This window comes from Malaya genurostris, chromosome 2, assembly GCF_030247185.1.
Source record: "Malaya genurostris strain Urasoe2022 chromosome 2, Malgen_1.1, whole genome shotgun sequence".
Lineage (NCBI taxonomy): Eukaryota > Metazoa > Arthropoda > Insecta > Diptera > Culicidae > Malaya > Malaya genurostris.
Window position 1 is genome coordinate 200,181,920 of NC_080571.1, and position 14,260 is coordinate 200,196,179.

The 14,260-nt window shown below is 38.0% G+C and overlaps 1 protein-coding gene across 1 annotated transcript in view; it reads right to left on the minus strand.

The window, feature by feature from the left end:
* LOC131427009 (ralBP1-associated Eps domain-containing protein 2) overlaps nucleotides 1-14,260 on the minus strand; it is a 37,813-nt gene that overhangs the window by 8,985 nt on the left and 14,568 nt on the right. The window contains exons 2-5 of the mRNA XM_058589873.1: nucleotides 2,237-3,060; nucleotides 1,514-2,177; nucleotides 1,282-1,450; nucleotides 556-1,211 (exon numbers count right to left, since the gene is read on the minus strand). Of these exons, the coding sequence (XP_058445856.1) occupies nucleotides 556-1,211; nucleotides 1,282-1,450; nucleotides 1,514-2,177; nucleotides 2,237-3,060 (2,313 nt within the window). The remainder of the gene's footprint in view (nucleotides 1-555; nucleotides 1,212-1,281; nucleotides 1,451-1,513; nucleotides 2,178-2,236; nucleotides 3,061-14,260) is intronic.

Genomic DNA, 14,260 nt, shown 5'->3' on the forward strand with positions numbered 1-14,260 from the left:
CAGACGGCTACGAAAATTGATTCAATGACGGCTGTTAAATCCAATTTGGCAAAAAATAGTCGCCTGTATCTTAGTTAGCCTTCGCTGAAAATGTCAAAGATTTCGATGTGGAAAAATTCTAGTGGACACGGTTGTATCGTTTGAGGTGTATGTCTGGCAGCGGTGAGTCAGTCGGTCACCAGAATGGCTGCCAGCAATATCTTGCCCGCTGGCAGCGTTTAGTCAGCCGTCTGGCAGCCATGCGTATGCGGGTACTAGTGACACGCGAGGGACGTACCAATTTACTTTGGGCCTGTCTTTAATTTAGGTCTGGCATTGACTCGAAACGGAATTTGTCTTGGCTAATATGAATGCTATGAAAATAAATGAAATTCAAATGTTCATTATTTTGTTAAACGTAAAACTCTTGAAAAAAAGATAAAGCTATTATGCAAGAAAATTTTGGGTACATTTCACTAATAGTCTTTGAAATTGAACAAGCAAAATAATTCAATATTCTCCAAATTTTAACAATTGTAATTGTTATAGCAGTTCAATGACATCGTAACAACTTACCATATGATTTCCAGCCGAAATAGGCGTAATGGAAAAATTCGTGAAATCTGCAAACCCAGACGCTGCTGATGGTTGTTCGGATGTTGGTGTGATGCGTGGTGGAACCTCCGGTGGAGGTGGCATTCGTAATTGGTCTTCTAACTGCTTTGATATTCCAGCACTGGCTACATTTACTGTATTGAGTTTTAGCTTGTTCAAATCCAAGCTGCTGCTTCGAGTGTGACGATGTTGAACTGGCCGAGGAGGTGGCAGTGGTGGTGGTGGTTGATCCTTCTTACTAGCACTGCTCGTAATGATACTCGAAGGTGGCTGGACAACGGCCGTGTTGATGACATTGTTGAAGGTGGCCGTATCGAGTGACGTTGCCATTGACTCCGCTGTTCCGGCCGATCCACTGGAAGATGTTATGCTTGGTTCCCGTTGTGGAGGTGGTGGGATAGCACCGACTCCTTTCGATGGAGGCTTTTTCGGTTGTGGTCGCTGTATAGCACGAAGATCTCCACTAGTCAACGAATCCCGTTGATTGGGAACTGATTGTTGTAACTGTTGCGCTAGCTGCTTCGGACTGGAATCGTCTCGTTGTACGATTAGGATACCACCGGTTCCAACAGTCACGTCACTGTAGACTAGATTACTATTGTCAGCCGCTTCTGCACCTGCAACATAAGGAAAGTTCACTACATATAGGAAATATGTGTTTTGAGAAGTGTGGCCAGTGTATCGTACCGACAGGTGTAACTCGTAGTGGCACTGGATGTAAAATTTGAGGATCAGAAACTATTGCTTGCGTCGTACGCTGCATATCAAAGTTGACCGGTTTCGGTCCGGGACTAGAGACATTAGATGTTGGAGATTCTGTAAACTTGGTCCATTCTTTACTGGAAGCATTCCATTCCTATGCGAAAGAAAAAAAATCGATGAAATTCATCGTTGTACGTTTATTTGTACAGTAATTTACTTTGTTCAAATTATTCGGCGGCGTCACCGACTGTTCGTTCGAATGTTTTACTTTCTGTGGATGATGAGGGGAAGATGCAAGATTGGTTGGGGTCTTTCTACCGCTAACTGTGTTTATTAATTTCGAACTATTTGCCGTGGATAAAACGGTTGGAGGACTATCGGAACTATTAACCGATACCAAAGTTGTCGTAGCCGAGCTACCGACCGCTGATAATTGATGATTTAGTTTGAGTGGTTCCGGGTGAGACAAAATTCGCTGATACTCTTTTTTGTCGATGTTCACTTGCATACCATTATCAGTATTATCATCACTTTCTAGATGGAGCAAATCCGCTTCCTCAGGCCCGACACGCTCACGGATGCTGCTTGTCGATTCCGTACCAGCCCCTGTGCTGCCCGTACTAACTCCTCCCGCAGACCCACCGCTATGTTGATTTTGCAGAACGTTGCTTGTACCGGATAACAGTGAGCTTTGCAGTAAATTTGGCATTAAACAAGCAGGAAGTGCAGCAGGAACAGGAATGTTGTTTCGGCGCAAAACTACCAGATGCATAGCTGCCGTGAACTCGGCCAAATTCAGGGCCCCATCACGAGTGACATCACACATTTGCCAAATATGGCGAAGCTCCTCAATTGGAATACGAGATTTTTCGAAAAATACCCTAAAATTTCAATTACGTTAGCGGTTAATCTCAATGCTGGCTCATCGCACTTCACTTACCTCGCTACTTGTCCGCTAACCAAACCATGTACATCGGGTTGTATGGATCGAAACTGTTTCAAATAATACTCTTTTTGCGTTTGAGAAATCTGATAAAAGTACTCCAAATCAGTTTCCTGATCATCGTCGCTGCTATGTTTGTCGGAAGATTCTTCCTCCGTACCGAGAAGCTGCCTTTGTTCCTCGCACACCAATCCTTGCCAAAGTGCTTGGTTTGCCCAGGGACGCTCCGCAACACTATTTGTTGGTGTAGGGCTATCACTAGCGGTGCTCCACGCTTCGGGTGATCCGCCAACACCGCTACTGTTTCCACCAGTTCCACCACCAACAAGCCGACCAGCGCCATGTCCTTTCACTTTTATCACATGGTGACGTTCAGCAGACCGCAACATCGAATCATCATTGTGGTCTACCTCCGAGTCTGTACTCGGTTGATCGGAGTTGGTCATATCGCCACTGTTTGACACGTTGTCGACCCTTTCGCGACTACTACTACTGCTAGTAGTAGTTAGTTCGATGAGGTCTCTGCCAAGCTTCATTTCCTTGTAATCTACTGATCGACCTCCGTAACCGTTTCGTTCCGATATGGCACTGTTTGAGCTGGTCATGCCGGCACCTCCTGACAAAGCCCCTGACGATGGCGGCAATGCCGTCGGGGATTCAATCCAGCTAAACTGCGGCAGGGGAAGCGTTAGTGTAGTTGTGAGAATTTCTTCACGCAGTGGAACCGATGCTTGATAGGCTGCAATTAGCTTCAGACAGCCGTAGAATTGTTGTCGAGAAAGATGCAGAGCGGTTTGTGGAATACCGACTAGCGACGTTATCTAATAATGAGCGAGAATAGGGAAATAATAATTCAGTATAAATTTGTAATGACTTGTTTAAATTATTTATATTGAGTTCTGTCTTAATATTTTTGTCTCACAATGTTATGTAGAAACACAAGTGGGTGCTATAAATTGTTTGACTTTAAAAAGAGCCTAACTGCAAATGAGAGCCTCCCTTTGTTTACTTTCTCTTTTGATTATTACGGAGCCATTACTGCAATTTCTCTTGTAAGAATTTTTTTCACCTTATCCCTATAACAGGAGAAAATTATCGCAATGTAATAAAAGCGGGTAGACAATATCAGAGACATAACTGGACAACGTGTATACGAATAACACCCACACTCTTGTGACGGAATATCTTTATTGATTATTCTATTCTAGATTTGTTTAGGTCAATAGCATATAAGTAGTTTTTGGGGTCGATTTTAAATCCTTAAAACGGACTAAATCATTGATATTTTTTTCATTTTAAACTGCTGCTGAATATTGATGAAAATAGATATTTTTTGATGAACCAGCCTATTTTAATTTTCCTTCGATTGAAATATATTCGATATTTACATCAAGGTAAAAATTGTTTTGTCTATTAGCAAGGTAATATTGAAACATATGTCAACTTCTAATTGAAAGTGTGAGAAGTGTGTTTCTGGAATAATACGGTTGATGTGAATCATTTCATCCAATAACACCTAGTATTTCTATGCGAATTACAAGTTATGCTTGTTACAGACAGATGATGTTGTCGATTGTAGAATACTTTGTAGCTTCCCTTCCTTTCTTACTCTAACTCCATCACTCTCATCACGGAACTACGATCAATAAATACTCAATATATTTCTCAATGGATCAAAAAATAGCTTATATTCCTCCGCACATTGCAATAATTATGAAAGCACGGATACTGCCCACTGATCTGTGGAAGAAATGAAACATACTACTCAAATCTACCATGATTTATGTATGGTATATATGTGTGCATAGATTGCAATCCTCTTTGTCACCTCTGGGAGTTGCAGACAGCGTGGACAACATCGTCCAAAGTCTGCACACCTAGTAGTTTGATTGCATGTTTAATGTAGCTCTCTCTTAGATTGCGTTGTAGAATGCTTAGTACGTTCTCTGACATTCGTTACTTTCACTCAGTTCCACAGTCAGTGGCGTACCGAGAAAATTTAGCACCCCCATTGTTGGTTTAGTGAGCAAAAAACAAGCTTAACTCCATCGTTGGCAAGATGACTTGGACGAGCAAAAAAGGTTCCTAGGATTGGTTTGCCGCCCCCTAAAAACGTTGCATCCGAGGCGAGTGCCCCCTTCGACACCGACATGAGTCAACCTTTCAAATAAATGTATAATCATTGAAATCTATCAAATCGTTTTCGCCTTTCTCATATAGAAAGGTGATGCAATCACTGTGAAAACCGACTCTTAAACCGAGGCCCGGAGGGCCGAGTTTTATATACCATTCGACTCAGTTCGTCGAGTACGCAAAATGTCTGTATGTGTGTGGATGTATGTATGTATGTATATATGTGAAAATTTTTTGCACTAACTTTCCTCGAAAATAGCTGAACCGATTTTCACAAACTTAGATTTACATGAAAAGTCTTGTAGCTCCATACAAAGTTGCTGAATTTTATTCGAATCCGACTTCCGGTTCCGGAATTACAGGATGATATGTACAAAAAAAAATGAAAATAACTACACTAACTTTTCTCAGAGACTGCTGAACCGATTTTCACAAACTTAGATACGGATGAAACTGTCTTATACCAATTCTATTTAACACGGAATATACGTACCTTGCGTAATCAAAACGTGGTAGAATTTTTTTCGACAGACCGTGCAAAAACTGGCGTATAAAACTATTTTCTTGGAATAACACGGATGGGATTTAACAATTATGTATTTTATTTATAGCTTAGTGAGTTATCTTGAAAAACTGTACAAAAAAGGCGCGCATGAAAAATGCGTGTGAAAATACCACAGGAAGCATTTCTTCCAAACGACTACTGCGATTTCAAATTGAACAGAGTAGGAAAACTCTACTTTAGCCGATGTTTGAATATATTTTTTTTTGAGAAAATACACCAGATTTTTTTTGTAAAACTCTTCGTTCACAGACTAGCTGGGAACTTCACTTTAAATTATTCGATTAATCTATTCATTGGTTTTTGTGATGACGATATCACCGTAAATAAATTTTATTTTTTATCCACAAACATAAGGGTGTACTATTCGATGCTTTTTGATTTATTGAAACAAAATAGTTTTGCATCTCTGAGATTAAACAAAATGTATGGGCTTGCTTTCTCCGGAAGTTGTATAATCCCTTAATTGACTGATTATTTGCTCCGACTATTAACATTAGCATGGTGGTCCAATAGGGAGTCGCCTTTCATAAGTTTCTATCTCATACCTCCACGTGTGTCATTCGATGATCGGCGCGACTGGGTACTACAGCCTTTCGCAGTAGTAGTAGAATAAAAGAAGGTGCGTGCAATAGCCCTACCGTAGACAAAATTGAATACCTGTGGCGAGACATCAAGCGTTATAGGAACGGGATGTATAGTCCTGGTGCAGTGCGTGATTGAGTGCCAACCCATCAGTGACAGGATGTGCATATTGAAAAGCAAAGGCCATTCCTTCAATCGCAGTATCATCAACGTACACTGCTCTCGCGTAACGAAACGCGATCGATTGGTCTCTATGGTTAGGAGAAGGAAGCATTCTATACACAGTTAGAGAAGACCGATGACAGCCGCCCCAGTGAATATCGGTAACAAGATCACTAAGGCTGAGTGAAATGATCTTTCGATAGTCTGTCGCTGTTTTTTTTTGGTTTCGCTGACAACGTTGATATTGTGACACTGAAAGCCTAAGTTAGTTGGATTGGACTGGCTTTAAATGCGTCGTTAATGCATCACTGGAAAAGGCTCTAACGAAGAAACGCTGCGCCTCCCACCACTAAGTTGACAGACTAGACATGTTGAGATGGCTACGTAATTCACTCAAGTATCTGAGTAACTATTGCATCTTCATGCTACGAGACAGGATGGATGATGCAGTAAGGATTTCACCCGCCGTTAAAAATTCGGATGCTGGAAAATTTCAGTCATCAACTATCTCGGACGGCACTGCTGTAAAGCGTGATACGCCGAAATGTAAAAATTACCCGGTCATTCTTGTATTACTGGAAATGAATGGGTTAATGAGTTGGCTGGAGGGGGCTACCACGTTTGGCATAAAGCCGTTTGGCATAACACCGTTTGGCATAACGACATTTGGCATAATGGTTATTTGGCAAAATGGTCATTTGGCATAACAGTTATTTGGCATAACATATGAAGATGCTGCCTAATATAAATTGTTCTAATTTACTGCAATTTTGGAAGGGCTAATGCGGCTACACCTCATCGGTTTTTAATGATCCAACTTTATCACCGACAACCAGTGCGATGAAATTTCATTTTCAATCGAATAATACCAGAAATCAAAATCATTAAAAATGAAAACTGAAAGAAGAAGCAATTAATTTATGTATATTCTGCAATTAATCAGCTATCATGACTGGTTTGCCTTGTCATATATTATCTTAAACCAAATCGAACCTCACTTCTAGACCGTTCTTTAACTATTGAAAGAGATATTTTGTTACTTCAAGAGATCAACTGACGGTGGTTAAACTGAGTTTCGAATGGCAGTGAAACGAATGTAGAATTAAATGAGTCATCATCAGTGTGTTTCACATTCGATTTGAATGATGGAATGAATGGATGAAGCACAGGATTCGCAGGGTGGCAAGTGAATTGCCGATTTCAATTTCCCGGTTTTCCCGGTTTTTTTAGATAAAAAATCCCGGTTTTTGGAATAGGCAAAAATCGTCCCTGTTTAGTTTTTTTCAATATTTTTTAATTTAAACTTTAAACAGATATCCCATGTCCAAAAAGGATCATTGTAATAGGCCCGCTAATTGAGGATTCAAATACTTTCCAGGCATTTCGATGTATAAATAGAAAATATTCATTATAACATGTGCATATAAGAAAAGCAAAAAGTCTTTTTCAAGCCATTCAGGGGTTTTAGTTACCGATTTCTTCCGAGTGCACATGACTGTTTTTATTTTTTTTTGGTATACATATGATTGAAAATAAATCAATAAGGAATAACAATCCCAAAAACGAACAACAATCTATGCTTTCAACTTCAATTCATTTTGTACAGAGCTTCTTCGCTACTTGCGGAAGTGAAAGTGGAAATCTCAGTTCAGTGGGAAAATTATAAACGGCATGATGGCCAAGGATGGCTTTTATCGTATCAAAGAACGCTCTCTACCAACTCTTCACACGATTCAATCAGTGCCATCAAAGAGAGACGGATATCATCTCAGCAACAAAACACCGTCATGATTCTGTGGGGATTCTCTAGGAAGCAACAAACGGTCGTTTATTCTCGTTTTGCGATCCGATTCTATACGGGCAGTGGATAATTGCGATAGAATCATTTTACTAAGCATTCTAACTATGTTCATATAACCTTTGTATAAGTTTTTTTCCCTTTATGGGCTACTCTGGCCGAGGGGGGTGGTTACAACGATCCGCACTTTCCATACCGGACGAACTTGGCTATGGTGCCCAAATGAACACTAGTAACGAAATAGGAAACCCTCCAACATGTAACCCAAGCGACATATTCCTTTACGGTTATCAATTTGCAACGAAAGATACGAATATCTTCTATTGCAAGCTCACCAGAGAGTTTGTCACTTGGGCAGGAAGTGTGTGCTTCACCCTGTAACCAGTCAATCATTGAGTCGTGCGTCTGTATCGTATTGGTATTTTGTCATCCTACCAGCTGCTTCTGTGTCTTAAATGTCCTCGTCGATTAAACTTTGGAAAATTTCGCATTGTATCCGCTTCGGTCTTGGCCCTGCTTTCCTATATAGTCTTTTATGTCTGAAGCGGTACTTACGATTATTATTTTAAAGTTCCTAAATCAATGTAGATATGTTTGGTCTACTAACACTATCCCTTCTTATCTGTTCTGATTGTTTCTATCTTTGTCGAAGTTACGTTACATTTCCTTTTCCCCATTGCATCGTTTTTTTTACTATGCCGGAGAAACCTGTTAATATCTCAAGCTGATAATTTATCAAGAATAAAGAAATAATAATAATTACAATAACAATAATAATATCAATAAAAATAATAATAGTGAAAATTACAACAATAATAATAACAATAATACTCATAATAATACAACAACAACAATAATAATGATAATAATAAAAGTAATAATAAAAATAGAAATATTGTGACTTACCAAAAGTTAATGTCATCAAATGAGTTATTACATGAAAATACCTATTTTTCGTCGTTTTACTGGGGCTCTGGTTTTTATTTCAATTTCATTTTGGTATTCCTGTGGCACCCTAGGATTTTCCGCTTTGTCTATACTTTTATTTCGATAGTTTCTCGTGATGAAAATAAAATAAAGTCATGTGTTAGTAAGTTCGTTAAGTTATATAATGTAAGGATGCGCATTTAACACTAGATTGCCCATCAAAGGAAGGATTGCTTAGTTGTGCTCTTATTTTATTCTTTATTTAACGGTATATGCACTAAGGCACACTGCACTAGCTTTTAGTTGTTTGTCACAATTTTTTTTCTTCCAATCATTTTGACTGCTTGTGAACAATTCAGGTCTATACTAAGTTTTGGGCCTTCTAGTGTTGAGCACGCATCCAGGAAAGAAGAACTACATGTATTTCGTGAAGAAATACTAGGTGTTGTTGTATGAAATGGTCCACGTGAACCGTTCTTTTCCAGAAACACACATCTCACACTCTTAGTTAGAAGGTGACATCTGTGTCCAAGTTGGAGAAATCTAAGTACATTCAAACCTTTCCCGATCGGAAAGGAAAGGTTTGAAAGTTCCTAAACGGTTCATAAGATATCAATTTACTCCTATTCCTGATAACAATAGTCCTGCTTTTTGAATAAAATTCACCAAGTTCAGGACTAATATGATATATTAATATACATCCCAACTGGATCAAGATAATTCAAATTGGTGACCAATTCCAGGCATAAGAATGCCCGAAACCACCTAATGACCTATTGTCAATTTCAAGCATTATTAGTCCTGTCCACTCCGAGATCGATCCAGATAACATAATAATTTTCATCTTTTTACTTTTATAAGTGAACGATCGATCGATCGATCTCGGTATGATCTGACTTTGTCAATACGAAGTATAAATTGACTCCCACCCCCATCCGCCAATGGGGGGTACGCGCCCTGTAGCTCATCATCCAAAGCCTAGGGATAACCTTTGTATAAGTTGTTTCTATGAGAATAACTGTGAATAGGGTTTTAAAATATTGTATATTGTGACCTAGTATGAGAATCATCAAGTCGAATTATCTGCGATAATTATCAACTTGCGATTCTCTCTTGGTAAATTCCTCACCGATCATTGCCGGACTGTATATATTTTGTTAAGGGCTGTGAAATACTCAGAGTATGAAGTGGAGCGAAGAAATGTAGAAAAATTCTCTCACGGTTCATGCATTGAGAGACAGTGAGTTCTTGTAGCATCTTCTACCAGATTGAAAATGTTGTATACAATGTAGAGAAATATCGAGCCACTTTCTGTCAAATTATCGGCAATCACAAACACAGCGAATCTAACACAATATCTTCATTGCCAGGGCTTCGGCCATGGTACAATAAATTATTATATTGACATATACTGTTTAAATTATGTCGCTTGCAAGCACATCTGTTGAATGAACGATACCCTCAGATGAATTATCATGCTGTGATTGTGATGGAAACCATAAAACCAATTATTAACAAAGTCCTGTCAGACCAAAATTTGAAATTTTCATGTAATAAAATTGAATTTAAAATCATTAGATGTATAAGATGTGCGTATTAGAAGATTTCGCAAAACCTTTCGGCTGCCACGACTTGCTCTTTTAAAACACCATCTTTTTCTAATGTATCTGTTAGTTTATAAACAATGTTTACGATTTCAATGCGTTGATGGGTAAGTAAATCAAATTATAGCAGTTCAAATGCACAATATATCGATCTGTTTTTTTCCTAATAGGATTCTAAATGCTCGTAGAGTAATCAGAAAAAAAGTCAGAAAGTACGAGTTCTTCATGATGAACTCTCCGCTGGCTTTAAACCAGTTTTATTTCCAATAGCTTAACTAATTTATTTATATGATAAATCCTTCTACAATTGATCTGATTCTAGCAGATCAATCAACAACATTCAGGGTTTCAAATTAAGCAATGATTAGTTCAATTAGTTATATATTCTACCAGCTTAGAACTAATCGACTAGAATACTATCGAATGTAAGCCCTGAAATTGTTTTGGGAAAAATAGATACGGCCGTATATAATTTAAATCATTACCTTATTGAAGTTCCAAAAGTTCAAACTAAATTCAATTCACCTTTATCTACATTAATATCAACGTTCTAGTGATTCTACTATGGAATAGTTGAGGACCTTTTAAAGAAAATTAATCATATATTCACTGAACAAATCAATCCATTTTCTAAATCTTTCTAAGATTCTATACTAGTCCTCAGAAACCAGTTTCAACTCTCAAAAAAAAGAACTCAAATACTTCCTGTAATCGGTGAATAAGATCAAAGTCGACAACTCTTCCGATCTTGCGCGTCCCTTTGACAACTCACAGAAATATAAGCTTAACAAAAGTATTGTCTCAAGATGACATTACTGAGACAAATTATGATGAAACAAGGGCAATCATTAGCAAACTAAAAAACGTGAAGGCTCCTAAAAATGTTCAATAATTTTATTAAAAATTTTCCCTATGTTATCTTGAGATTTTGCCACACATTTTGCAGGTGTGTTGAATACTTATTCAAAAATTTAATAAAAATCTGACAGAAGCATCCAAACTATCCTTATTTTTCAAAATGAGCTTTCATTATGCTGTTATTGATAACTAAAAAAAAACTATGTTTGATTTAAAACTGCTTTCAAGCTTCTAAAAATTGTTGGACGAGACATGGGGTGTTGGCCCAATTTCCAATGGACAATAAGTTATTTCAACACTTGTACTAAACATTTCGCTCAAACGCAAACTTGAGTATTGTCTCCTACTGTTCAATTGTTGAAAAGAAATCATTATGCTAACAACTGTTACTCATAGGTGAGCTAGTAACATTTTTCCCGGGTTTTCACTAAAATTCCCGACTTTTGCCCGGTTTTTCCCGGTGAAATCAAATTCCCGACTTTTTCCCGATTTTCCCGGTCTCTTGCTACCCTGGGATTCGTTCTTGGACTGCATCCAAACATGCCAGCTACTGGCAGAAGCATTTTAATCAGATTTTACCAGATTTACCAGTCTGAAAATTTAAAAATGTCTACTGCATTTTACCAAGTATCAATTCAGTGTTTTGATCAGATCTCTGACTGGACATTGCAAACTCAACTTCCACATGGCCACTATTCAGCGTGTAGAGTATTATTTCTGTCATTTGAATAAGTGTGATTGCGGTACTTCATAGCATCTATATAACTGTGCCGCATTGACGCAGTTACGTATCTGGATTTTTTATTTCTCCATAAATAGTTGAGTCTGTGTATGGGTGCTACAGATATTCTATCATTTCTAATTGTTTAGAATCTCTTATTGGATGTAACTTTTCGTAAGTTTGGAAGGTAGTATTTTAGAGGAAGCTTCTTAGAAATCATGATTTCCAGTGTCCACTGTATCTCAGCGCAGACTAATCAGAAGTCAAGAAATCAAAGTAGCATAGTTATAGCAGATGTTTTTCTAAATCCCAACGTTTGTTTTTTTTTTTTAATTTTTAGTGGTTGTTTAAAGTCAAAACCACGATTTTTCATGGAAAATTCCGACATTTTATAGATGTAAAACCTCCCCAGAGTAACGAAACAAAAACGGAAAAGAAAACGTTGGGGTCTGGTATTTTACATGTAGGAAGTGTGTGCAAATTGTCAGAGAAGTGCATGTATTTTTCACATGACGATTTGGCAACAATCAGAATTAGCTACATGGGTCTCCCGCAAGGATCATGCCTCAGTCCGCTCCTGTATAATTTCTATGTAAACGACATTGACAGCTGTCTTGTAAACCCATGTACACTAAGACAATTGGCAGATGATGGCGTGGTTTCAGTTACTGGACCCAAAGCTATTGATCTGCAAAAACCATTGCAAGATACCTTAGATAAATTGTCCGTTTGGGCTGTTCATCTGGGTATCGAATTCTCTGCGGAGAAAACAGAGCTGGTCGTCTTTTCAAGAAAGCATGATCCCTCGCAACTTCAGCTTTATATGATGGAAAGAATGATCCAACAGGTTTTGACTTTCAAATACCTCGGGGTGTGGTTTGATTCCAAATGCACGTGAGGAGGACACATTAGGTATCTGATAACAAAATGCCAACAAAGAGTAAATTTTCTTCGAACAATAACAGGATCTTGGTGGGGCTCATCCGGAAGATCTAACGAAATTGTATCAGACAACGATACTTTCAGTGATGGAATATGGATGCGTTTGCTTTCGTTCCGCTGCAAACTCTCATATTATCAAACTGGAGCTGCATGCACTCGACACATACAATGAGTCTTGAAGTTCTGGCGGGAGTTCTTCCATTAAGGTGAAATGTAGCGTCATAAAATGCGCGCAAAATTTTATCCGCTTCAGTTGAACGAACCGTCGCACAAAGCGTACCAAGAAAAACGGACACATAGAAACAAGAACTTTTTTCAAAGATTGAGCGCAGTGGGTTTACCTCTCGTTATATTGGCTTGTAAAAAAGACGGGACGTAATGGATTTTAGAATTCTTCACACTTTGAATATATGCTGATTCAATCATCATTGTTAGTGATTACTCTTACACTAGAGCTATGAATCATGAGTAATTATGAATGATTAACATGAGGTTATATGTATATGTATTGACTAACTTGCTAACCATGTATATGCCTGATTTTAGTAGCAAGCATCGATTCTCCTTCAAAAGAACGGTTGAAGACAAGAGAACATTCAAGTATTTTCGATATCTTTGCCAGTCGTTCACCAGACCCTTCCCGCCGATGAGATAGAATTTACGTAAAAGTATTCACCATTAACTTTTTTTCGGAAGCGACTTTCGGAATTGTATAGCATAATGAGTCTAGAAATGTATGTTTCAACGATAACGAACCGAAGACTAAACAGCCTCTGGCCTCCGGTGCCAGAAATCATCAATAGTTTAATAATTTCTTAGAATACATTATTGGAATACATTCCAATTACAACTAATAGTTCATCATACCATGCAGTTAAAATTATTTAGTGAATCTTTTCTCAAGCACATATTTGGGGCACGAAATTGAATATAAAGTTATTTCGTAGTTCCTTATTATTCAATCGATTTTGAAAGCAAAATCAAGCGTTGATTCGATGTATTCATAATAATTGAAAAGCAATGAATTCCAATAAGTTTTCCATGCTGACTGGCTCGAAGCTTTATTTCAACACAAAACCCAATGCTGCATAAATTCGCGTCATTATTTTATATCTATTTTTTGCTCACGATATAATGCCACCGTGCCCACCGTGCATTTCTCACACCACCTCAATACGAAACAGCAGCGCGCAAACAATAAAAAAAATGCAGAAAAGTTTATGAAAACTTTTTCAATTTTCGGTTGTTTTCGCTAAAATTTTATAAATTTGAGTTGCATTTTCAGATTCTTTGTGAAATTCTGCTACAAATACTACTTTTCAGTTCTAAAATCATCCCCGTGGGACGGAACAGTGACCGTTTATACATTTCAAAAACCAATTACGGCTCGGCAAAGCAAAATTTCAAAATTCTAAGAATACTTAGTTATGATAAATTTGATTTCGAAAACTTAAGTGTTTTTGGTTTTTCGAAAATCGGTCTAGTTTTTGAATAATTGATCAAAACGCGATTTTCGCATTCCGCTACATTTCACCTTAAAGGATCGTTTTTGGAAGCTTTCGTCGCGACTGCTAATAAGATGTGAGGTACTGAATCCCCTAGTTATTAATAACTTCGAAAGGCTGGTTGAGCTTCAATCTTAAACAAGATTCATAACAGTATATTTTAACCATATGTCACAGGAAATCAACCCTTCAAGATATATTCCTGTCCGTGACACCCTCCTAAA